Below are 24,574 nucleotides of genomic sequence, written 5' to 3' on the forward strand. Positions count from 1 at the left end.
GAAATAATGATAAAATTGAGAATAATATTAATTATGATAAGCATTGAAATTATTAAGAATAATAGTAATTAACACCACAATAGAACACTAGTAATGGAATCAGATGACTGCTGCCTTTATGCAAGTTCACAGCCTTCATGGCCAAGTCCACGGTTAAATTGACGATATCACTCATTACAATCACGAGGCGATCAATTCAAACTTCAAGATCGGGAAACACAATCAACTCTGCTTTTTGTATAAAGTCGGGAAATATAAAGACAACCGTTGTTTACATATGGTCCCCTATTGTGATAATGGGGCTTTGTTTAAAACAATCAAAACTTTTCATGACTTGATGTAACCATTATTACCCACAAGAAGAGATTCTTAAGATACTTGGGACAATAATTTCACCAACGATGGAGCCAAAAGACAACCGCGGTTTATATACGGTCCCCTATTGTGATATTGGGCTTTGTTCATTCAATAAAACAATCAAAATCAAAACTTCTCATGACTTGATGTAACCATTATTACCCACAAAAAGAGATTCTTAAGATCCTTGGGACGATAATTTCACCAGTGACGGAGCCAAAATTTCAATCAAACCAGTTGGGTTATCTACATGCAGCCAATGCCCTGCCCTCTCAAGTACATGGTAGGAGACCCTCCCTTGGTCTGGTTTTAAGATTTTACTAGCAGTAGCCAGATCTTCCAACTGAGACAATAAGGATGGGTGCCATCGATCACTTTTCTCAGCCCTCACAATGCCAATATCTAACCCCTTTGGGGGGGCACTCCAGGAAGGGCCAGTAATCATTCTGCCTGTATAAAACATGGAGTGCCATTTAGCTTTCTTTGCAACTTAACTGTGAAGATCTGGAAAAAAACGCTAATTTTTGTTCAGGAAAATATAGCCTAGATACCTCCATGAAAGTAAACGCAAAAGCAAAAGTGCTAGCAAACATTGCAATTAAATCTCAGGGAGGAACTAAAGAAACTTACTTGTAAGAAAGATACATGTCGTAAATGCCTTCAACATTAAATATCCAAGTCATTTGCTCATTTGAAGGTTCAACCCTCCTGAGGTTTGTTCCAAGCCAGTCAGCAAGCGACTTGGAGAAGCCTCTCCCTACCAGATGCTCCACAAGCCATCTGCAGTGAATGTAGCTTAGGAACTCATCCAATAAATGACCACTTAAAGAATGCCAGTCTGTCCAAAGTGCAAGCAATGGTGAACCTGCGAGAAGGTAATATATTTGGAAGTTCTTGAATGGTCTTGAGAACCCCCTCCACTTCTCCATTTTGTTCGATATCTATCTTACAAGGTACAGAATCTAAAACCCATATCTGCTCTGAATCACAGTTTTGCAAAATTCAGAATGGCACTATTTGCTGCATACAACCTAGTGAGCTACACATTCCTCAATCTACCAACCACAAGTAACTGAGCACCTTATTTCTACATACATATACCTGACAGCTTTACAGTACAAAAAGTTATACATTCTATTATTTGCAAAAAACAGTTACGTCCCATCAAGGCTCTAATTCTTAAAGTCGCAGTCTTGTTGGCTGTACTAAGTCACAACACTTTCTGATGAAAACTGAATGGTGGAGAACCATCACCAGTGTTTCTTGAAAAATCCATTAAGGAACACTCCAGCTTAATTATAATTTCCAGCAAAAGACATGAGTCACAAAATTCTGCATTAGCAACCAGGAAGTATGTTGCACAACATGGCGCGACGTCTTCCATCAAGATAATAAAACAGATCAGTCAGGTGCTGTACTTGTCTGATGTAGGAACAGCTGCATTTGGCCCAAACTGTCCCGTATAGTATGTCCTATCCCTTCCAAATTTGTCCAGTCGATTTGAATGTTGACCATCTGGCCTTACATTCTCTTGCAGGTTGGAGGGCTGATTCTTTGGAAGTTTTGGGACCTTTTAGCCACCCTTGCCACATGGTCTAGACGCTTAGGCCCAAGGATCAAAGTAATATGCCAAAAGGCATCCTATGTGCTGTAGACTCTCTCTACGGTCAGTTTTTAAGCCTTTTGGCCACCCTTGCCACAAGGTCTATAGACCAGGGCCCAAAGGCCAAAGTTATATTCCAAAAGGCATTCTATGTGCTCAAGGCGGACGTTGCATCCTTACCGGCAACCTCCACCAACAAGAGGGAGGAGAGATTGTGGAGGCGGAAACGGACACCATCAAAGAAGGGTCACCAAATCAGTTACTGAACGTATCGAGGGGAAGATGCGGCAATGAGAAGGAGTTCGGTGGAGGTAGTGAAGAGAAACTTCCATAAAGAGGCAAAAAAAGATGCCCAAAAAGGAGAAATACGACTCATGCACACCAAGGGCAAGGAGGAGGAGATTATAAGACATGTCACGAGGCTGTGGCAACCACTAACCTTAGTGTTTGGTTTCTTTTCCTTGTTTTTTATTAAATTTTTGGGACCCTCTTTTTGAAGTCACAAATGGCCGGACATTGTGTGGCCAGTGAGAGACGGCCGACAGCCGAGAGTTCCACCCGCAGTCGGGAAGGGCAGGTCGCCACGAGATGGTCGGGCCAGTCGGCACTGAAATCCAAGCTAGAAGGGTGTCTAAGCTCTATTCAAAGTCATTTAGGCCCCTCACTACACTTTATAAGTTGGTGGGTACTAGAAATTTAACTCAAAAAAGGCAAATTGGACACTTGGCGATTGCAAGTGATTTTGCCTAACGCATCAGCAAAGGGGAGCCCAAAAATTAGAGAGAGGCTGAATTTCACTTATTCGAATGCTACTATGTGTGTGAGTAGTGGGTGCAGGTGATCACAACTTCAATGGAAAGCTTGCCTTCTCCCTTGCTTTATGTAGCGCGATGATTCCGCTCTCGCACACCTCTCTCCCCCTTTAAATACAGTAACGTGATGCCCTGCTCGAGGGCTTTTCATCTATATGTACAATTGTGTGCGTTCATGCGCAATTGCCGAGGCAAGGGCCTCTTGCACAAGTACTAGATTAGCTAGTTGATAATCCCCAGCAAGTACAGGTGAATTCGGAGAGATTTCACACAAGAAATCTCGCCCGATTCATAGGGCAAGTAGCCCTACAGGTGTGGGAGCTCGAGGGCTTGCTACGGATGTGACCAGCACGCGAAACGAAGCCCAAAACAGAAAAATACAGCCTGCTGTGTATTTTTGTAGGTTTAGTGTCACGTGACACATCCCAACCCTATGTGTCTGTGGACAAGCTACACCATAACACGGTTTCCCTCAGTCAAGTCAGTTTAGATTAGCAGTGATCTGGCACTTTTGTGAGTCTATTCGTAGACCGTGCATGCCCAATCACTTAGTGTAGATGCATATCCTCTGGTTGCACACTACATAAGCATAAGCATTTCCATCAGATTCCATCAGAGTCAGTTTGGGGATTTTTCAAGTGACTTTGTCCCATTTTTCCCTATTTTTGACATTTTTCACTTATTTATTAAGTGACTTTTGTTGGGTACTCATTAGGGCAAATTGGCTAAGTTAATATATAAGCAAACCCAAGTTAGCACAATTTGGCAGATGAGCAAGGAGTACAGCAGGCTTTCCCAAGCAGCAGGTACTCCCTCCCTCTCTCAGCAAGATCCTCCCCAAGCCATCCTTGGTGAGACCTCCACCATCAACCTCAGCGTTTTAGCATTGCCATCCTCTCTCCCTCCCTTGGCGTTTCTCAAGCAACAGCCCATCGCCATCAAGCTCCCTCTTCCTGGCGTTTGTCTCCCCTACCGACAGCCAACCTCAGCGTTTTGCTAATGCTAACAACTCATGCATGAAGTAGCGTTTTTCAGCCATAAAAACGCAGCCTCAGCCCTGCAGCAAGGCAGCGTTTTCAGCCCTCAACATCAACCCACAAACGCAGATTGATCATTGCAAGAACCTCAGCGTTTTTGTCATTTGTATGAGCCTCTACAAATCAGAGATTTTCAGCCATAAAAACAGCACTAAAACAGGGATTTTCAGCCATACGAAACAGCCCCAAGATCACCCAGATTCTCAGCCATTAAGCCCTTGTGGACAGCAGATAGAAGAGAACCAAATTCAACCCTAAAGTCATCATCGTCGTCATCGACATAGTCCCCGTTTGCATCAGTCCATGCATCATCAGTACAATCAAAAGTAGACCACTCTCGCCGACGAGAGTGGGGCCTTCGGAGGAGGGTTTTACAACCTCTCGGGTGTCGTATCTCTTTTCTCTCCTTCTCTCAGTCTCTTACACTTGCACGCACAATATCCACTCACTTTGTTCGTGATCAAGCACTCTCCATAAAGACGGAAGGCTCTCTCCTTCCCTAAGAACTAAAAGGAACCTTGAGCAAATATAGATCACTAATCTTCAGAAAATACAACATTCATTCCGCTGCACCTAACATTGGTATCAAAGCTTTGGAAGTGTTCTGCATTACTCAAGGAAAGAACCACACGAATTTTTTTTTTGCTTGTTGCGGTCGCACGAACCCAAGTTTGCTTGGGCGTGTCGATTCCTAATCGTGTTTTGTTGAAGAGTGACAGGAATCCCAAGAAAGAAGGGCTTGTCTAGCCTCCCCTTGTGTCTCTTTTCACTCATTGAGAGCGGACCGTGCACTTAGCGGCCGGCCAATCGAAGTGAGGTGGGAAAAAGCAACCTTGGTGTGAGCGCAAGGCCGCCAAGGGGTGCGTCCGCAGAAAAGAGTAGAACTCGAGTGAAGAGAAGATCCTTCTCCAACGCGATTTGCAAGCGAAAGAACACCTCAAGAACCTCAAGATCCTCAAGAACCCAAGAACCCAAGAACCAAGACCCTCAAGAACCCAAGTTCCTCGTGAACTTAAGAACCAAAGATCATAGAGCATGGTCGTCACCCGAAGCGGAATGGATACCTCGCATACAGGTGATGAGCATGAGAGAGGCGGCGAAGATTTTTCCCCACCAAGAGACTTTTTCAACCCTCCCCCTTCGCCATCTACGCCACGAGTTGTACTAACTCCTATGGAGATGATGGTCAAGTCAATGATGGACATGATGCTGGCACAACAAGAAGCGACTCGCGTCACTTTGGAAGCGAATCGCGTTGCGTTGGCACAACAAGAAATCAATCGCCTTGCTTTCGAACGCGAGCGCGATGAACGAAATGAACGAAAAGCAGAAAGGGACGCCGAGCGTGAAGCTCAAAGGGAGCTACGCACTCAAGAATTTATTTCCCACGTGCTAGCCTCGAAGACCGAACCACGCAAAGATCGTGGAAGTTCATCAAGTGGCGCAAGCCACGATGCGGATTCCAACCATCCAGTCACAGAGAAGTTTACTTTCAGTAAGTATGACGGTAAGATGGATGCTACGGTTACTCATTCTTGGTTGCATCAATTTAATGCTTATTTTGCGACAACTAAGAAGACAGGAAATAGCAAAGTTTTGACGGCAGCTATGTACCTTGCCGGTGATGCCATCAATTGGTACCATGCATGGCAAGAGGCACAGTTAGCCGCGCACCTAGAGGCAACCGACGGATTCACGCCCCTTTCCTTCGATTGGGCTGATTTCCAAGACAAGCTCAAGGCGCGGTTTATGCCACCTCAGTACCTCGCACGATTGAAGGACGATTGGCGCGCTCTCAAGCAAAATGGTATGCCGGTTATGTCTTTTTCTAGTCGTGTTTTGCAGCTAGGTACCCAATTACGCATGTCGGATGATGAACGCAAAGAGGTATTCCTTTTTGGATTAGACGACTATATCAATCAATCCAATCGATCTCAACAAGGCGGTAGCGATTGCTCTCGCACAGGAGATGAAGCACAACAAGGGAAAGCCTAAGGAGAACAAGACTTCCACAAGTACCTCGCAGACTTCTCAGAACCCTCAGAACGGTAAGAACGGTAAGAATGATAACTCTTCTAACCAATCTTCCAACAGTCTCTCATCAAAGAATTCTTCCAATGAATCTAAGGGTAAGGCTAACACAATTGCTAAACCTAAGCTTACGCCAGATGAAAACGTAGCACAAGGAATTGTAGGAGGATAGTTCATTCTCCCTCTCTCATTGCTAATATGCAAGACAAGATTGAAAGGGTACGGGATAAGGAGATTCTCTCAATCTCTTTTTCTCCACAGCATGACACACAGGATTTGCATGATTATGAGAAGCATGATGATTTGAATGATAATGGATGATAAAGACAAGCATGATGATTTGCATGATCAAGATGTGATTTCTCACAAGCATGATGAGTTGCATGAAGATGATGTGATTGTTCACAAGGATGATGTGTTAGTGGATGCATTTTCTAGCGAAGCTAACCTCGTTGTAGATTCGATCAATCACGAAGAACCGATCTTGGCTTTCGAGTCGAGGTCCAAAGAACCCCCACAGGACGATTCGATCATTCAGGAAGAACCGATCTTGGCTCTCGAGCTTAGGTCCAAAGAACCCTTACAGGAAGTATTATGTGTTCGCATGATTAGTCAGCACGCATTGTACGAGTGTTTCATTCGTGATCGTTTCCTGTATTTTAGTCAGCATCGTTATGTGATCCCTTTTCCTAGGCATGACATATTGTATATTGAGCACGTTTCTCTCATGGATGAGCACTAATGTATGCGGATTTTTCATGAAAAGTTGAAAAGTATGCATTCAAGGAAGTCACATTCCATGTCTCTTCCATGGCATGACACAGTACCCGAAAGAGCATATGACAGTATGAGCACCAAGCATGGGCATTTCCAATGTGATTTGCCACAATTGACTGATTTTGATCAAACAGGAAAGATTCGATCTCATTGTTTGCATGTGTTTGATGAACGGGTTGTCACTCCGTCTCTATGTTCATCGACATTGCATACACAGTCTTTAGAGAAGACAAGATTTTTTTCCTTCACTTTACATGGCATGGGTATGTTCATGGTTTTGTATTGGAGATGGTTTCAGGAATTTTCAGCCATGGAGATTCTTGACGACGAAAGAAGCAGGTCTCTAGACGAAGTTGACGCAAGAAAGGAGATTCAAAAGACTTTGTGTCGCTTTTGGCGCGGCCCAAAGAAGCAAGCATTGCAGACCTTTATGAAGTTCAAGTACAGCACGACCCACACATCAGAGTGGGCCGGCGAAGAGTCCCTTCCAGGATTCCGAATGCTGTTGGCGATCTCCCTCGACGCCATACAGTTCGGTACCAGTACCTCACTTTGAAAAGGACGGGATGTCACATGACACATCCCAACCTATGTGTCCGTGGACAAGCTACACCATAACAAGGTTTCCGTCAGTCAAGTCAGTTTAGATTAACAGTGATCTCGCACTTTTGTGAGTCTATTCGTAGACCGTGCATGCCCAGTCACTTAGTGTAGATGCATACCCTCTGGTTGCACACTACATAAGCATAAGCATTTCCATCAGATTCCATCAGAGTCAGTTTGGGGATTTTTCAAGTGACTTTGTCCCATTTTTCCCTATTTTTGACATTTTTCACTTATTTATTAAGTGACTTTTGTTGGGTACTCATTAGGGCAAATTGGGTAAGTTAATATATAAGCAAACCCAAGTTAGCACAATTTGGCAGATGAGCAAGGAGCACAGCAGGCTTTCCCAAGCAACAAGTACTCCCTCCCTCTCTCAGCAAGATCCTCCCCAAGCCATCCTTGGTGAGACCTCCACCATCAGCCTCAGCGTTTTAGCATCGCCATCCTCTCTCCCTCCCTTGGCATTTCTCAAGCAACAGCCCATCGCCATCAAGCTCCCTCTTCCTGGCGTTTGTCTCCCCTACCGACAGCCAACCTCAGCATTTTGCTAACGCTAGCAACTCATGCATGAAGTAGCGTTTTTCAGCCACAAAAACGTAGCCTCAGCCCTGCAGCAAGGCATTGTTTTCAGCCCTCGACATCAACCCAAAAACGCAGATTGATCATTGCAAGAACCTCAGCGTTTTTGTCATTTGTATGAGCCTCTACAAATCAGAGATTTTCAGCCATAAAAACAGCACTAAAACAGGGATTTTCAGCCATACGAAACAGCCCCAAGATCACCCAGATTCTCAGCCATTAAGCCCTTGTGGACAGCAGATAGAAGAGAACCAAATTCAGCCCTAAAGTCATCGTCGTCGTCATCGACATAGTCCCCGTTTGCATCATTCCATGCATCATCAGTGCAATCAAAAGTAGACCACTCTCGCCGACGAGAGTGGGGCCTTCGGAGGAGGGTTTTACAACCTCTCGGGTGTCGTATCTCTTTTCTCTCCTCCTCTCAGTCTCTTACACTTGCACGCACAATATCCACTCACTTTGTCGTGATCAAGCACTCTCCATAAAGACGGAAGGCTCTCTCCTTCCCTAAGAACTAAAAGGAGCCTTGAGCAAATATAGATCACTAATCTTGAGAAAATACAGCATTCATTCCGCTGAACCTAACATTTAGGGCTTTGACCCTATTTGATCCCTAATACCCCCAGACCTTCAGCGAAGTGATGGGATCACTCTACAGGTGATCTGGTGCGTCTTTCTTAGGGCAGAAAACTGAGAATTCAGCGTGCTGCAGATTCTCGCCAGGTTTGCAAAAGTGTCCGTATGCGCGGGGAAAGTCACCTTTGGCATGGGGATTTTGTCCGTGAAGCCTCCTACAGCGGTTATGCTGCCGAAATCGGGCTGGAGTAGGCCATTTTCAGCCCGGTAAAAGCGGGACAGCTCGTAGGAACTTGCAAGTTTTCTCCCAAGCTTTATAATAATAGAAATACCGAAAGGGGCGCCAACTTTTGAGGCCTACAAGGTGTCACTGTCTGCTTGGTAGCACTCTAGCTGCTAAGCCGTGCTTTGTTTGAAGTGTTAATTCCAGTCACACGTTTATTCGTAAAGTCAAGTAAAGTTATCAAGTAAAGAATCAGGTGAAAGCTAAAGTCTACCACCCTAAGGGCCGGTTTCAAGGCATGTAACGGAGATGGGCACCACTTGCCAACGGAAAAGAACAAACTGAACAACTTTAAGCACTTCAAATAACAGCTGAACCGAAAGAGATGCACGACATGAGATGGGGAATGGCGGAGTTCCACCCCAAGATAGCACTGGCCCCAAACGCTGGCGCCCCTTTCGGTATTTCTTTATTTATTATTAATGATTCGTAAAGTACAACAACCGGGGAGCACATTCTCTGCAATCTCTGCGCTGCAGAGTGCCAGAAAGGGCCCCCAAGGCTCATATTTAAAGGCCCAAAGCCTAAAAGCATCAAATATGAAAAAAGTTGACCCCAAAAAAACACTTTCCTAAAATTTTGGGATTTCTCTAAAAATCTGCCGCGAATTTCAAGATGTTTGTATGGATGCCACATAATCATATTTTGAGGTTATAAACTTCTTTGACTTCGTTTCGGCCACTTTCGGGCGCTTTAAGCAAGTTTTCTTTGACTTTTAGGGTTTTTTAGGCCCCTCGATTGCTGATATGTGAGTTGGTCGGAGATTCCTTCTGTTTCTTCTTCTTCTTCAAGGTTTTAGGCCCCTCGGCCGGGATCTATTCCATTGGTCGGAACTTGGTGGAACTCTTCTTTAAAATAGGGCCACTTGGCAAGACTTTATAAGTTGGTAAAACATCTTTTGCTGCTTCTGCTTCTTCTTAGGGTTTAGGCCCCTTGGTTAGGATCTGCAGGGTGGCTCCGTTCTTTAGTGGCTTGACACGTCAGCAATTTGTGACATCCCCCCTTCTTGAAAGAAAGTAATCGTCCGCGATTACAACATATCTTCAAAACAACTCAAGTTAGCTCAAGAATTTTTGAGGGTCATTCAGAGGGACAATCAATTTCAGATTCCAGATTGGAGCTCTTGATATCCTGGGTCGTTGGCTTCCCCAAAAAGTCTCATCCAATAAGGAGTCTCATTCCAGATATTGGAACTCTTGAAATCCTGGGCCGTTGGCTTCCCACAAAAATCTCATCCAGTAAGGAGTCTCATTCTAGATTGGAACTCTTGATATCCTGGGCCGTTGGCTTCCCAGAAAAATCTTATCCAATAAGGAATATTTAGTGGTTGGCACATCACAGTGCAACACAAATGCTCACATATGCATGTTACAAGACACAACCAACAGCGCTGAGCACTCCCCCGAGACAGACGATTTGTGGTATGAAGCTACTCAACGACTACCTCGTCACTCCCCCTGCAAATAACCTAAAAAGGCCGGGCCATGAGTTTAGAGGATTGGTACAACCAAACGCTCCCCAGACCGCAATCTGCGTTGCTTGGAGGTTCAAGCATACAACCAAACGCTCCCCAGACATCCCGTCTGTGTAGTTCAGAGGTTTTCCAGCATACAACGAAACGCTCCCCAGAAATCTTGTCTGCATCGTTCAAAGGTTTTCAAGCATACAACAAAATGCTCCCTAGACATCCCGTCTGCATCGTTCCGAGGTTCAGACAATACCAAAACAGCATTTCTCACTACTACACCTGGGAGTAAAATCACCAATCAATGAAACCAATATTAAAACCAAAGTCAAACAATTCAAATCGGCACCAATACATGTTCAAAACAGGTACCATCCATTTCAAACAAATTCCAAACAGAATCACCAAACAAGTTCTCAAACAAAATTTTGAAAAGCATTTTTGACATCAATTGAGCTCAACAGTCGACAGGCCTTCCATTTTGAAACCTGCACCAACAATTAGGGTTAGATTTCTTCCATAAGTTTATAGCCCGACCGCAACATGGTCCATAAGCTCTTGAATAGTCGAAAGAGGCCTCGACAGAAAGTGTTCCTGTGGCGGTGATGGTAGCCCCAAGATATAGCAATCACATTGGACCTCCAAGGTTATCGGTTTCAGAAGAGACATCTCTCACCCAAAAACTTCAAGTCGTAATCTGCTAGGGTTTCCATAGCAAGCATTTCAGAATACCCCACTCTGCCAGAAGATGGAAGATATCTAAAGGCATCTAGCTTCGAGTAAAAATTTTCTTGAAAGCTTGCCAAGTCCTTGGAGTGTGCGGCTTGGTAGCTATAGACATCCACCACTGTATGGCAATGTCTCTGAGACAAACACAGACTCGAAACAAAATCTTGGATTCTTCTCTTGCAAGTGATCGTTATGGCCCTGTAAGACAGAACGATGAAGACGGGAGCACGCCCGTTGCGCGATGGAGTAAGGGTGGGAGTGGTTAATAAGTCCGGGGTCAATCACAAAGCTTCTTTCATAAAATTTCCCATAAAATCTGGAAGCGCCATCTTGCTTTGTATGCTCTTTGATAGGACCAGTATGCTTTCAAAAAAGCACATGCGTGAAGATCTGATACCATTGTAACACGGAAAGGCACCACGTGCCAACGGAAAAGAACCGACTGAACAACGTTAAGCACTTCGAATAACAACTGAACTGAAAGAGATGCGCAACACGAGACGGGAAGTGGCGGAGTTCCACCCCAAGACAGCACTGGCCCAAACGTTGACGCCCCTTTCAATATTTCTTTATTATTGTTGATTGGCAAATTACAACAACCGGGGAGCACCTTCTTTGCAATCTGCACACTGAAGAGTGCCAGAAAGGGCCCCCAAGGATCATATCTAAAGGCCCAAAGCCTAAACGCATCAAATATGAAAAGCTGACCCCAAAAGAACACTTTCCTAAAATTTCGGGATTTCTCTGAAAATCTGCCGCAAATTTCGGGATGTCCGTACAAGTGCCATATCATCATATTTTGAGGTAATAAACTTGTCTGACTTCGTTTCAACCACTTTCGCCGTTGATCTATGAGTTGGTTGGGGATTACTTCTGTTTCTTTTTCTTCTTCTAGGTTTTAGGCACCTCAGCCGGGATCTATTCCATTGGTCTGAACTTGGTGGGAACTCTTCTTTAAAAATAGGCCACTCCACAAGACGTTATAAGTTGGTAAAACATCTTTTGCTACTTTTGTTTCTTCTGTTGCTTCTTCTTAGGGTTTAGGCCCCTCGGCCAAGATCTGCAGGTTGGCTCCATTCTTTAGTGGCTTGACACAAGCAATTTGTGACAAGGCATGCTCGTCGGCATTACGTACGAGTCACACGCACAATAGAGGAGACTGAATCTACTGCCGAGGGTACTGAATCTACTGCCGAGGGTGCTAGGACCAAAGTCTGTAAAGACTTTGGTAAGACAAAAGAGCATTACCAAAAACTCATACAAGCCAAAAGTGGTCCCCAAATGCAATCAGACTCTGGTGATAAGTCATAAACACTTCTTACACATATCCGACCGAAACAAGTAGATCCCTACAACCCGTCCTTTATCAAAAGAACAGAAAACTGTTCTCTGATGGTTATTTTGTTGAGTGCTCTGTACTCGCTACACATCCTCTTCCCGGATAAGAAATGCTGGAGTGAAAAAAATAGAAGCATTGGGTTGAATGAGTCCCTTGATGAATGGAGGCATCGACTGAGGTGTTGTACTAACTCTGGAAGGGGGTCGACTCCCAAGAACAAGGTCAATGGGGTGATGCTCCGGTCACTAAGGAGAAAGTTCACTTGGTAAACTCTCGGAGAATGAATCAGAGTCGACCTATAGCAACTTCAACCTTTCTTCCTTCAGTACAGAGGAGTAAGACTTGGTCTCAGACTGATCCCTCTCTCTAACAAAAAAACAAGTAGGCAGACAGATGTATTTTCATGAGTTTGAAAACTGCAAAAGCACATACAATGGGAATGGACTCCCTTTTCAATTTTACACTGACAAGATCATTGCCAAATGGAGCTTTCTAGTCCAAGTGCAAGTTTCTGCCTTGTCTTCCTTCCTCTTTCATTATTGTGCGCATTTGTGTCTCACTACTCCACAAGTAAAACTTTCCTCGCTTGAACCATTCAAGTTTTTGCTCTCCAGACTTGGTTGACTGCCCAAACTTGGTGTGACATAAAACAAAGGTATAGGCCAACTTTGTCAAAAAGCATACAAACCACCCTCCATATCATATAAGAAGGGGACAACTACATGGGCCATGACACGAGCAGCCATCCACATACATTAGCAGATAAAACAACCGAAATTGGGACCCAATGAAAATCCAGTTAATTTGGCTCAAACATGGACTCATTAAAGGCAATCCCAACATGCTAAGAAGTGTCTTGCTCCAAGTCTCCAAGAATAACATGCACTCATTTTTCACAAAAAGTGTAGTGCCCTATGGAACAAAAAGCCCCCACCAACAAGTATGCTCTCACAAACAACAAACACATCTAACATCCGATGCCAAATTTGCATTGAAGCAGCCTCAATCTCAACAATGTGAGGGCAAACACCCAACATCATAAGAGACGGCCATGAAGGCAGGATCAATGAGGCAAGCCTTCGCCCGCATGAAAGAAGCAACCGAAAAAGAATCTCAAATATCCAAGCTAAGATTGGTTCTACTCCCCCAATTCGCAATCCTCATCATCACATACATAAAAATTTGAGATTAGGGGTTATCTGTTTACCTTCTGTCAGATTCGAGGAGGCCACTAAATCAAGCCTCTACGCATAAAAGATCCAAATGTGAAGAAGAGAGCATCCCAGTAGTAGCAAGATCCCCAAGCATTTGTCACACTCCGAAGGTGTACAAGTGCCTCTCAAGTACGATTGAGAAAGAAGTTGGAGTGAATCCAAGCACTAAGTCAATGCATGAGCGTTGAAACTCCTCAATCTGGTCAACCTCTAGACATAAGCGTATGTTCCTTGGGAGAATCTGTCGATACTCCTCAATCTGGTCAGCCTCCCTGGACGTAAGCGTGTGTTCCTTAGGAACCTCCTGCCGCTCAATCTTAGAATGTGCCATCAAGTTCGTTCAAAGTTTCTCATTGCCTCCATAAACACATTTCCAATTGGCAAAGTCAAGCTTCTAATCTTGGGGAAACACCAATAGAACCGGAATGTCACAAAATGATGACGTGGCATGACTACAGGGACAAAAGGATTCTATAAGTTGTTCCCAACTTATGCCATTTTCTTGCTATGTTCGCTACCATCATCATGGGATTCAACGATGTTGATAGTGCGTTTCTCATTGAGGAGATGATTTGACGTCAATCTCTTTATACGAGTGAGCATGGTGATGCATATGTGGCTAGTGGCAATCGGCCAATACTTGGGGCACAAAACTATGCCGGGCCGTCTCTCTCTCTCTCTCTCTCTCTCTCTCTCTCTCTCTCTCTCTCTCTCTCTCAAAGTTCAGTGATTTTGAAGTTTTTGTTCGTGTGTTGCTATTCATTTCTCTCTTGAAGTTTCTAAGCCTCTTACACGGATTCTTTCTATCAAGTGACACTTGCAACTCTTCATCGTGAGTACACTGATTGGGTTGTTCAAAGGAGTCATCCACTAAGTCAATGACGGTGTCACCTTCTCCTGAATTGTCTACGAAGTTTTTCTTTGGCATGGTCACACAATACGAAGTCAGAAAAAGAATCCTCCTCAAACATGCATAAATCGAGGTCAAGCTGCAATCCAACCTCAAGAGGGTAGATCTCCCGCCTCCTCTGACAAGGGACAAACAAAGAAATGGAAACGGAAGAAACAGTCTAAATCCTGGGAAAAAAAGGCAAAACGCAAAATGAAAATTTAAGTAATGTTATAAAGTAGATAAGTAAAACTTAACATTCATCCTTGACCATTTTATACAATTGACCATCCAAAGCCGTAAGAAGGCTAAATATCATCTAATTTCCCCCACTCAGTTTTGTCCAAAACAACGACTTATCACAAGTCACTTCAAAGCTCAGAGTGTATTACACTTGCACAATCCACGTGTGTCTGGGTGATTACTTGTTAACATTCATGAGAGAGGAGAGAAAAGAGAGAGGGGGGAGCAGGGTGTGTGTTGTGTGTATGTGAGGTCTTCCCGCTGAAGAGCAAGCTAGACAGAAACCCCTTCTCCGTGGACATGTCCTTTGAAAATAAGCCTTCACTAGGAAGGGCAAGTTTTGACAATGACCTTTATAGACAATTTTATAAAACATCAAAATATAAGGTTGTTTGGTTAAACTTGAGCCTAAGTTCTAAAGTGTGCCTCAAATGTGTTTCATTTGGATCAATTGATTTGTATTCGAGCCTTGTGGTGGCACGAAGTTTCTCTTGGTGGCTTATGGTGTGCAGTGTCATGCTTGGTTTTGTCTTCTTGTGCAATGGACATGTTGAGTGGGGTGGCACGCCCACCAATGTGGTGGCATCCATTTCTAGGGGTCTCTCTTCGAATATGTTTTCTATAAAAGCCTCAACTTTATGGAGTTCATGTCCCTCGTGGCACGTGATGTGCATTGTGCATGGGGTTGTCATTGGTCTTTAGAAGCATTCTAGCCAGACACCCAGAATGCTCCTAAGAAGTTTATTCAATACTTTGTATTTAGTTTTTCACATTTATTTTCACACTTTTCACACTCAGTACTTTAGTACTAAGGTACCCAGACTTTGTAACAGATTCACCACTTTTGTATCAGTTTGGTCTCATAGGTCATTCTGGCCTTTTTGAAGACGTTAATATAACATTTCATTTCATTTCATCTCTCTCTCTCTCTCTCTCTCTCTCTCTCTCTCTCTCTCTCTCTCTATATATATATATATATATATATATATATATATATATATATATATATATATACGCTTTTGCATCGTCGACTTTGACATGGTATCAGAGCTGTGTCGTGCTTGAAGCCGCCCTTCTCTGCTCTGGCATTCCAAAACGCTGCCCTAAACGCTACGTAGCTCTCCTGCCGGCGGTGTTTACACATTGCCTCTTGCAACGTTTCAGAACGCTAGCTGCCAAAGCCCTTTGGTGACGCTCTTTGCCCTACTACGCATTTCAAAACGTCGACAAGAACTGTTTGCACCCCGGCGCCAGTGTGAGCCTTCGCCCTCCATTTTGAAACGCCGTTGTCCACAGGTAGGCTCCCCTTGGCGACTGCTCTCCCAGACCCTGCATTCTGAAACGCTGCCAACGCAGCACCAACCCACAGAGCCCCCCCCCCCCCCATTTTGCTAGCATTTTAAAACGTTGTTTCTAGCGGGTAGGGGTGGTTCCCCTTGGGCGATCGACCCCGCGAGGAGGCGAGGTGACAACAAAGGTGAAGAGAGGGAGAGTTTTGGCACTGCGCCATTGGCTTGTACGAGGGAGTAAAGAAGCGGCTTGGAAGGTAAAGTAGCAAGGATTTGAACGCGGCCTTGCAACCGCAACGAGGTTTTGGAGGATCGGCCTTGCGGAATAGTAGAGGAGTGGAGAAATCGGAGATTAAGAGAGGGACAGATTGGAGATCTTACGGCTTGGGATTTGTGCGGCCACCCTTGGAGTGCGAAAAGGTACAAGATTACCAGATTTTGCAACTTCAACATGGCCCCCCTGGCTCAAGCGCCCGCAACGAGAACGACCAAAACCAACAAATGGCTATGGATAGCAGATCCATCATCCAGTTACCAACCTATGCATCGGCACAATTTTTCAAGGAGCCCGAAAAATTGTTTGGCTCAAGATTGTGAAGTCAAAAAAAAAAATGGACGAGTTTGCTAGAGGACAACGGCAAAGGCAAGCTGGACAAGGATGGCACTACCAATACTCACTTAGCTGCCTTGGTACCCACGAGGTACGACCACAGTTGTTATGAATGTGACACGAGGCGTTGTTTGGCTCGGGTGTTTGAAGCCAAAGGCAAAAGCAAGAACTCACAGATAGACAACAACAAAGGCAAGTTGGACAAACGTTACGGTAATTAAGATTTGGCAAAGGAGATTGGCATGGCACACGTGGTGGCGGCCACAGTGGCCTCGACGTCGGATTTCTAGTCAAAGTGTAGTTGTCACCACTAGCTTTAGCAAGAGAGGCTTGTGAGTGACAGTGTTAGGTGCAGCGGAATGATTGTTTGCGCTTTGCTCAAGATGAGTGCTCTGAACTGTGCTCAAGGTTCCTTTTAGTTCTTATGGAAGGGAGAGCCTTCCGTTTCTTAATGGAAAGTGCTATGATCACAACAAAGTGAATGGACACTGTGCGTGCAAGTGTATGAGACTGAGAGATAGAGAGAAAAGAGATACGACACCCGAGAGGTTGTAAAACCCTCCTCCGAAGGCCCCACTCTCGTCGGCGAGAGTGGTCTACTTTTGATTGCACAAAGTGGTACAATGCCGATGCAATGGACTGATGCAACTTGGGACTATGCCGATGACGACGACGACTTTAGGGCTGAAATCTGTGGTCTACTATTTGCTGAATTTCGGCGCTGTTTCGGTGGCTGAAAATGATTGTTTTGGCTGCGTTTTTATGGGCTGAAATTGGGGATCCTCTGCAACCAACTAGGGCTGAATCTGCTGCTGTCCAATAGGGCTGAAAACGCTGTTCTTCTGCAGCGATAAGGGTTGAAAACCAAAAACGCTGGCTGTTGTTCTAGCGTTAGTGAAAAACGCTAGGCTGCCTGGACATCTGCTGGCGATTGGGACAATCTGCAAACGCTAGGGAACTGGAGAGGATGGCGATCATGGGACTGCTGAAAACGCGAAGTGATGGAAATGCCCGGCGATGAAGGAAATCCAAAAACGTTGGGGGTACTGCTGGGGTTCTGCTGAGAAGGTGCCTGTTGAGCATGTGCTCCTGCTGCCTCTTCTGCTAGAAAGTGCTAACTTATATATTAACTTAGCAAAATTTCCCTACCTACTTTTGTTGGGAAGTCACTTAAATTAATAAGTGAAAATACCAAAAATAGGGAAAATAGGCTAAATGCACTGGATGATTCCCCTAACTGAATCTGATGGATTTTGAAGGGAATACTAATGATCATGTTGTGTGCAACCAGAGGATATGCATCTATACTAAGTGACTGGGCATGCACGGTCTATGAATAGACTCACAAAAGTGCCAGATCACTTCTAAATCTAGACTGACTTGACTGAACTGAACCCCCCCTGATCATGTTGTAGCTTGTCCATGGACACATAGGGTTGGATGTGTCACGTGACACATAGAAGGGCAAGGAGTGCTCCCTATAATTAATTTGGACTTGTGTTGGAGTTATTGGTCGGATTATGGACAAGATGTGTTCCAACATTTCATTATCTTGGGGTTTTATATTTTGGACGTGATGTGTTCACAGTTCACGAATGGGGATTATTGGACGTAGTGTGGTCTACAGTTCAAAGTTTCTACAAAGGCAACCGATGCTCAAGATGGCATTATTATCAGGTACAAAGTTGAGGGTAGCAAAACTGAGGTGTACCCAGTATCCCGGCCAGTGTTGGGGTGTCCATGGTAGCTTCTACATCGACTTGGTCTCACTATTGATGTCCACTATGAGCTGCAGAGACGGTGTTAAAGTTTTGGCATCTCAAGTGAACTGCCCAATGTGATCCCATTATTTCTTTTGGTTTTTAGATATTTAGTTTACTTATTTGTCAAAGTCTGGGGTAGGGCAATTTATTGAGGTTGCTATATAAGCAACCCTTGCCTCCATTGTATACACATTTCAGTTATTCATTGCGAAGGTTGATTGGTTCAAGAAACTCTCTCTCTCTCTCTCTCTCTCTCTCTCTCTCTCTCTCTCTCTCTCTCTCTCTCTCTATGCTTCCGCATCGTCGACTTGTAATGGTGGGGTATGGTCCATGTAAAAGCCGTGTGCAATGTTTTTGTCTCTCAAAATAAGCAGTCCCTACAGAGCATTGCTTATAAATTAGAAAACAAACCAGAGCCTAAGTTCTAAGGTGGTAAATTATAAGGTTATATTTATTAAAATTTGAGTCCCACCTCCTAAGTCAAAGAAGAGATAACACTTCTAATGTGTTACTTTTAACGAAGACCTTTAAAAAATGCAGCAAGACTCGAGAATCGTAGCTCACTTCTTGTGCTTTTTTCTACAAATGTAGACAATGAGGAAGTTGAAGTTTGAGGCAAACACTCTCACAATGCTTGCCGCCTACGTGTTGGTTCTAGAATTCAATGGCCTCTAAGCTCCTCCTCCAATGGCCTAGTGTCTACCTAGCGCATTTGTGACTACAAGCTTCCGGGTGTGAGCAATCAACACGCGATAGAGTTTGGGCACAAATTTCTCTGAGGTAGTGAGGAGATAGCATTTGAGAGTCAAGGAGACAGGTTTCAACAATAAATGAGTTGGGGCAAGGATCGGACATTGCCTGAGGATTCGAGAGACAATAGCAACCGACGCTTTAAGGTATTTTGAATCCAAGGATTCCTCATGCCTTATTGGCCGTGCAACGTTCTAAGTTGTGGGTCTGGACATTTATTTGAGAGAGAGAGAGAGAGAGAGAGAGAGAGAGAGAGAGAGAGAGAGTGTGTGTGTTCACAAACTGCTGATGTGTCAAGCCATTGAAGAACTAGAAGCGGCACAAGAAGTCTTACAAACTTGCAAAGTCTTACCGAGAGGCCAATCCTTAAAAAAGAATTCCCACCAACTTATGGGACCTCGTCCAATGGGACCCTAAGTGACTAAAGGCATTAAAATAAAGCACCTAGAAGACTTGCCTGGAGAACCGATGACGTGGCAGCAGCTGTACGGACAACCCGCAATTCGCGTTGGACTGTTGACATGGCAGACTATACGGAATTTTGCGTTTTACGCTGACTGTGCAGACGTGGCACCTGTACGGATTTCCATAATTTGCACTAGCTGATTTTCAGCACAGCGTTTGGGCTAGATGCTTTTGAGTTTGTAAGCTTTTCATGTAAACTGCTATAGAAGGGCCAAGGACCTTTATATATGAGCCAAGGGCTCATTCTCCGTTACAAAATGATGACGTGGCAATACTGCCCGAAAAACACACGCACATAGTAGATGACGTGGCAAGACAGTACAGCATGCTGACGTGGCAAGACAATACGGACAGGCAGTACGGTAGGCTGACGTGGCAAACCATACGGACTTCCCTGATTTGCGTTGATAGGTGCTGACGTGGCAGCCTATACGGATTTCCACAAATTGCGCTAATGCTTTTTGGAGCCAGTTGCTTTTGAGACTTTTTGCTCTTAAGTTTGGAAGCTTTTGGGGCTCTGCTTTTGGGGCATCCCTTGTAAGAATAGAAAGACCCAAGGAGCCTCACTCTTCAGAGCATCTAGAGAGAGAGAGAGAGAGAGAGATCAACATAGCTGTCTCATAGTTGCAAATATTACCATTATTTTGTATGTTGGCTCCTCTTAAATATGGACCAACAAAAGGTACACCAAAAGCAAGTGTTACAAGACGGGCACCACGTGCCAATAGAAAAGAACAGACTTTTAGCACTTCAATAACAACTAAACTGAGAGAGAGAGAGAGAGCGAGAGACGACACGCGACACGGAGTGGCGGAATACCACCCTAGAGAGTATTGGCCCCAAACCTTGGCACCCCTTTCGATATTTCTTTATATTTTACCAACACAGTACAAGCCGGTACTCCAAACTCTGCACCTTCTCCAAGAAGCATGCCAAAGAAAGAGCCCATGGCCTCATATTTAAAGGCCCTAGGCCCAAAAGCAATTGACATGAAAAGCCTTCAAACTCAAAAGCATCTAGTCCAAAAGCAATGCACGTCAGCAGTCAGCGCAAAACGCGGAAATCCCTACAACTGCCACGTCATCATGTCAGCGCGAAATCCGGGTTTTCCGTACAGCATGTCAGCATGAATTCCGCGAATCCGTACAGCTGCCATGTCATTTCCTTCTACTGCTTTTGCTTCTTAGGGATTAGGCTCCTTGACAGTGATCTGAAGGTTGGCTCTGTTCTTTGGTGACTTGACACGTCAACAGTTTGTGACAGCAAGTGTATATTTCATAGGAGCGAGAAAATTAAAGGGTATCGAGTGACGGGTTGGTGCATTTTTTCCTTGCACGATGACGGACGAAGTGTATGATGGGCCATTTGAGACATCCCCCCTTCTTGAAAGAAAGTAATCGTCCGCGATTACAGCATATCTGCAAAACAACTCCAGTTAGCTCAAAAATTTCCAGGGGACAATCAGTTTGCTCTTTTTTTGTTAAGGAGTTGGCTTCTCCTTTCAGCTCTTTTGATCAAGAAGTTGGCTTCTCCTTTCGTCCAGATCGAAACTCTTGATATTCTGGCGTAGTAAAATTAGCCATCACACCCAGACCGCACTGATCTTCCACAGGTGTCTTGATGCACTAAAATTACATACCCAAGCAATCTCATTCAATTAGGAATATTCAGTGGTTGGCACATCACAATATTGCAGCAGAAATGCTCACATATGCATGTTACAAGACATAGAAACATAAAGTCACCGATGAACACTCCTCCCGCATAACCTAACAAGGTCCGACCCAGGAGATATTCAACGACTCTTTCATCACTCCTCCCGCATAACCTAAAAAGGTCCGGGCCGGGAGATATAGAGGCCTTTTACAACCGAACGCCCCCCAGACCGCAGCCTGCGTCGTTTGGAGGTGCTTAGAGTAACCACTGCTCAGGCTTCTTAATACTCCTCCCGCATAACCATCCAGGTCCCCGGGCCGGGAGTCACAACAACAATATTTTTCAAGCATACAACTAGACGCTCCCCAGACATCCCGTCTGCGTCGTTCGGAGGTTTTCTAGCATACAACGAAACGCTCCCCAGACATCCCGTCTGTGTCGTTCCGAGGTTCAAACAATACCAAAACAACATTTCTCACTACTTCACCCGGGAGTAAAAATCACCAATCAATGAAACCAGTATTAAAACCAGACTCAAACATTTCAAATCGGCACCAAGACAGGTTCAAAACAGATACCATCCATTTCAAACAAATTCCAAACATGATCACCAAACAAGTTCTCAAACAGAACTCAAACTTAAAAAGCAATCTCGACATCAGCCGAGCTCGAAAAGTCGACTGACTTTCCATCCTGAAACCTGCACCAAAAAAAATTAGGGTTGGGTTCCTTCCATAAGGTCGTAGCCGACCACAGCATGGTCCATAAGCTCTTGGACAAACAATCTTTGTTTGGTGACGATAGTAGTCCCAAGACATAGCAATCACACTGGACCTCCAGCCTCCGAGGTTACCAACAAGAGACACCTGTTGAGAGATGTCTAAAGACTGCAAGTTATAATCTGCTAGGGTTTTTGTGGCAAGCATTTCAGGATACCCCACTCTGCCAGAAGGTGCCAGAAACCATATAACTTCGAGCAAAATTTTTCTTGAAAGCTTGCCAAGTCCTTGGGGTGTGCGGCTTGGTAGCTATAGACATAACCATCTGCATGGCACTGCTTTTGAGAAAAACAGTGATTCGAAACAAATCTTGGATCCTTCTCTTCCAAGTGATCTTTTTGGCTTATGCCCTGTAAGACATGAGCGATGAAAACGGGAGCGCGCCCGATGCGCGATGAAGTAAGGGTAGGAATGGCTAATAAGTCCGGGGTTGGAGCACGAGGCTAAAATTTCCAGTGAGCTTTGGAAGTGCGATCTTGCTCTGTCTGCTCTTTGGTAGGACTGGTATGCTTTCAGAAAAGCACACGCCTGATGCTCTGATACCACTGTCAAAAGACGGGCACCACGTGCCAGTAGAAAAGAACAGACAGTTAGCACTTTAATAACAACTGAATTGAGAGAGAGAGAGAGAGAGAAACGACACACGATAGGGAGTGGCTGAATTCCACCCCAGAGAGTATTGGCCCCAAAGCTTGGCGCCCCTTTCGGTATTTCTTTATATTGCATCAACACAGTACAAGTCGGTACTCCAGACTCTGCACCTTCTCCAGGAAGCATGCTAAAGAATGAGCCCATGGCCTCATATTTAAAGGCCCTAGGCCCAAAAGCAATTTACATGAAAAGCCTTCGAACTCAAAAGCATCTGGTCCAAAAACGATGCCCAAAAGCTACCAACGTAAATCACGGAAATCCGTACAGCTGCCACGTCACCAATCACCACAAAACGCGGAAATCCGTACAGTCTACCACGTCATCATGTCAACGCAAAATCCGGGTTTTCCGTACAGCATGTCAACGTGAATTCCGTGAATCCGTACAGTTGCCAAGTCATCTCCTTCTACTGCTTCTGCTTCTTAGGGTTTAGGCCCCTCGGCCGTGATCTGAAGGTTGGCTCTGTTCTTCAGTGACTTTGTCACGTGACACATCCCAACCCTATGTGTCCGTGGACAAGCTATACCATAGCAGGGTTCAGTCAGTTTAGATTAGCAGTGATCTGGCACTTTTGTGAGTCTATTCGTAGACCGTGCATGCCCAGTCACTTAGCATAGATGCATATCCTCCGGTTGCACACAGCATGATCATCGGTATTCCCTTCAGAATCCATCAGATTCAGTTAGGGGAATTTTCCAGTGCATTTAGCCTATTTTCCTATTTATTGGTTATTTTCACTTATTATTTTTAAGTGACTTTCCAACAAAAGTAGGTAGGGCAATTTTACTAAGTTAACATATAAGCAAACCCAAGCTAGCACTTTCTGGCAGAAGAGGCAGCAGGAGCTTCCCGCTCAACAGGCAACTTCTCAGCAGTAAACCCCCCCCCCCCCTCAGCACCCCAGCGTTTTTGGACTACATCCTCGCCGGGCAGTCCCCATCCTCAGCATCAGCCATTGCCATAGAAGCTTCCCCTTTCTTGGCGGTTTTCCCCCAGCATGTAGCATCGTCAGAAGGCACCAAAGCCTAGCGGTTTCCTCCAAATCACCTCTGCGTTTTTCAGCATTACTGACGCCAGGACACCTCAGCCTATTCAGCGTTTTCAGCCCCTTTTACTAACGCTAGATCATCAGCCCTTTCAGCGTTTTCTTCATCAGTCACTAACGCTAGGGAAGGACAGCAAAACCTCAGCATATTGCTAGCGTTTTTGCAGCAGGACAGCGTTTTTGTTTTCAGCCTTCATCAACAGAAAATACACAGAGATTCCAGCCTATGACACCGTAGTAGAACTCCCCCAAGTCGGTTGCAGATGTTTCCCCCATTTTCAGCCATAAAAACACAGCCAAAACAGTCATTTTCAGCCACCGAAACAGTCCCAGAATTCAGCGATTAGAAGATCTCAGATTTCAGCCATCAAGTCGTTGTCGTCACCACCGTCGTCGTCATCGGCATAGTCCAAGTTGCATCAGTCCATTGCATTCGCATTGTACACCTTTGTGCAATCAAAGTAGACCACTCTCGCCGACGAGAGTGGGGCCTTCGGAGGAGGGTTTTACAACCTCTCCGGTGTCATATCTCTTCTCTCTCCTTCTCTCAGTCTCATTCACTTGCACGCACAATATCCACTCACTTTGTTCGTAACCACAGCACTCTCCATAAAGACGGAAGGCTCTCTCCTTCCCTAAGAACTAAAAGGAACCTTGAGCACATATAGATCACTAATCTTGAGAAAATACAACATTCATTCCGCTGCACCTAACATTGGTATCAAAGCTTTGGAAGTGTTCTGCATTACTCAAGGAAAGAACCACAAGAATTTTTTTTTGTTAGTTGCGATCGCACGAACCCAAGTTTACTTGGGCGTTGCGATTCCTAATCATGTTTTGTTGAAGAGTGACAGGAATCCCATGAAAGAAGGGCTTGTCCAACCTCCCCTTGTGTCTCTTTTCACTCATTGAGAGCGGACCGTGCACTTAGCGGCCGGCCAATCGACGTGAGGTGGGAAAAAGCAACCTTGGTGTGAGCGCAAGGCCGCCAAGGGGTGCACCCACAGAAAAGGGAAGAACTCAGGT

At 44.8% G+C, this 24,574-nt stretch overlaps 1 protein-coding gene across 2 annotated transcripts in view; it reads right to left on the reverse strand.

Annotated features, from left to right (window-relative positions):
- Positions 1–548: 548 nt before the first annotated feature.
- The window catches only part of LOC147441232 (putative alcohol acetyltransferase), a 46,813-nt gene continuing 22,787 nt past the window's right edge, over positions 549–24,574 (reverse strand). Inside the window, exons 3-5 of one of the 2 annotated variants that reach the window (XM_086482907.1) lie at positions 1,223–1,332; positions 988–1,137; positions 549–807 (exon numbers count right to left, since the gene is read on the reverse strand). In XM_086482907.1, coding sequence (XP_086339033.1) covers positions 738–807; positions 988–1,137; positions 1,223–1,332 — 330 coding nt within the window. In that variant the 3' untranslated portion in view covers positions 549–737. Of the gene's footprint in view, positions 862–987; positions 1,138–1,222; positions 1,333–24,574 lie in introns of both variants that reach the window. The other variant, XM_086482908.1, reaches the window with a different exon arrangement.

This window comes from Adiantum capillus-veneris, chromosome 15 (assembly GCF_014529385.1).
Source record: "Adiantum capillus-veneris isolate H3 chromosome 15, ASM1452938v2, whole genome shotgun sequence".
Taxonomy (NCBI): Eukaryota; Viridiplantae; Streptophyta; class Polypodiopsida; order Polypodiales; family Pteridaceae; genus Adiantum; species Adiantum capillus-veneris.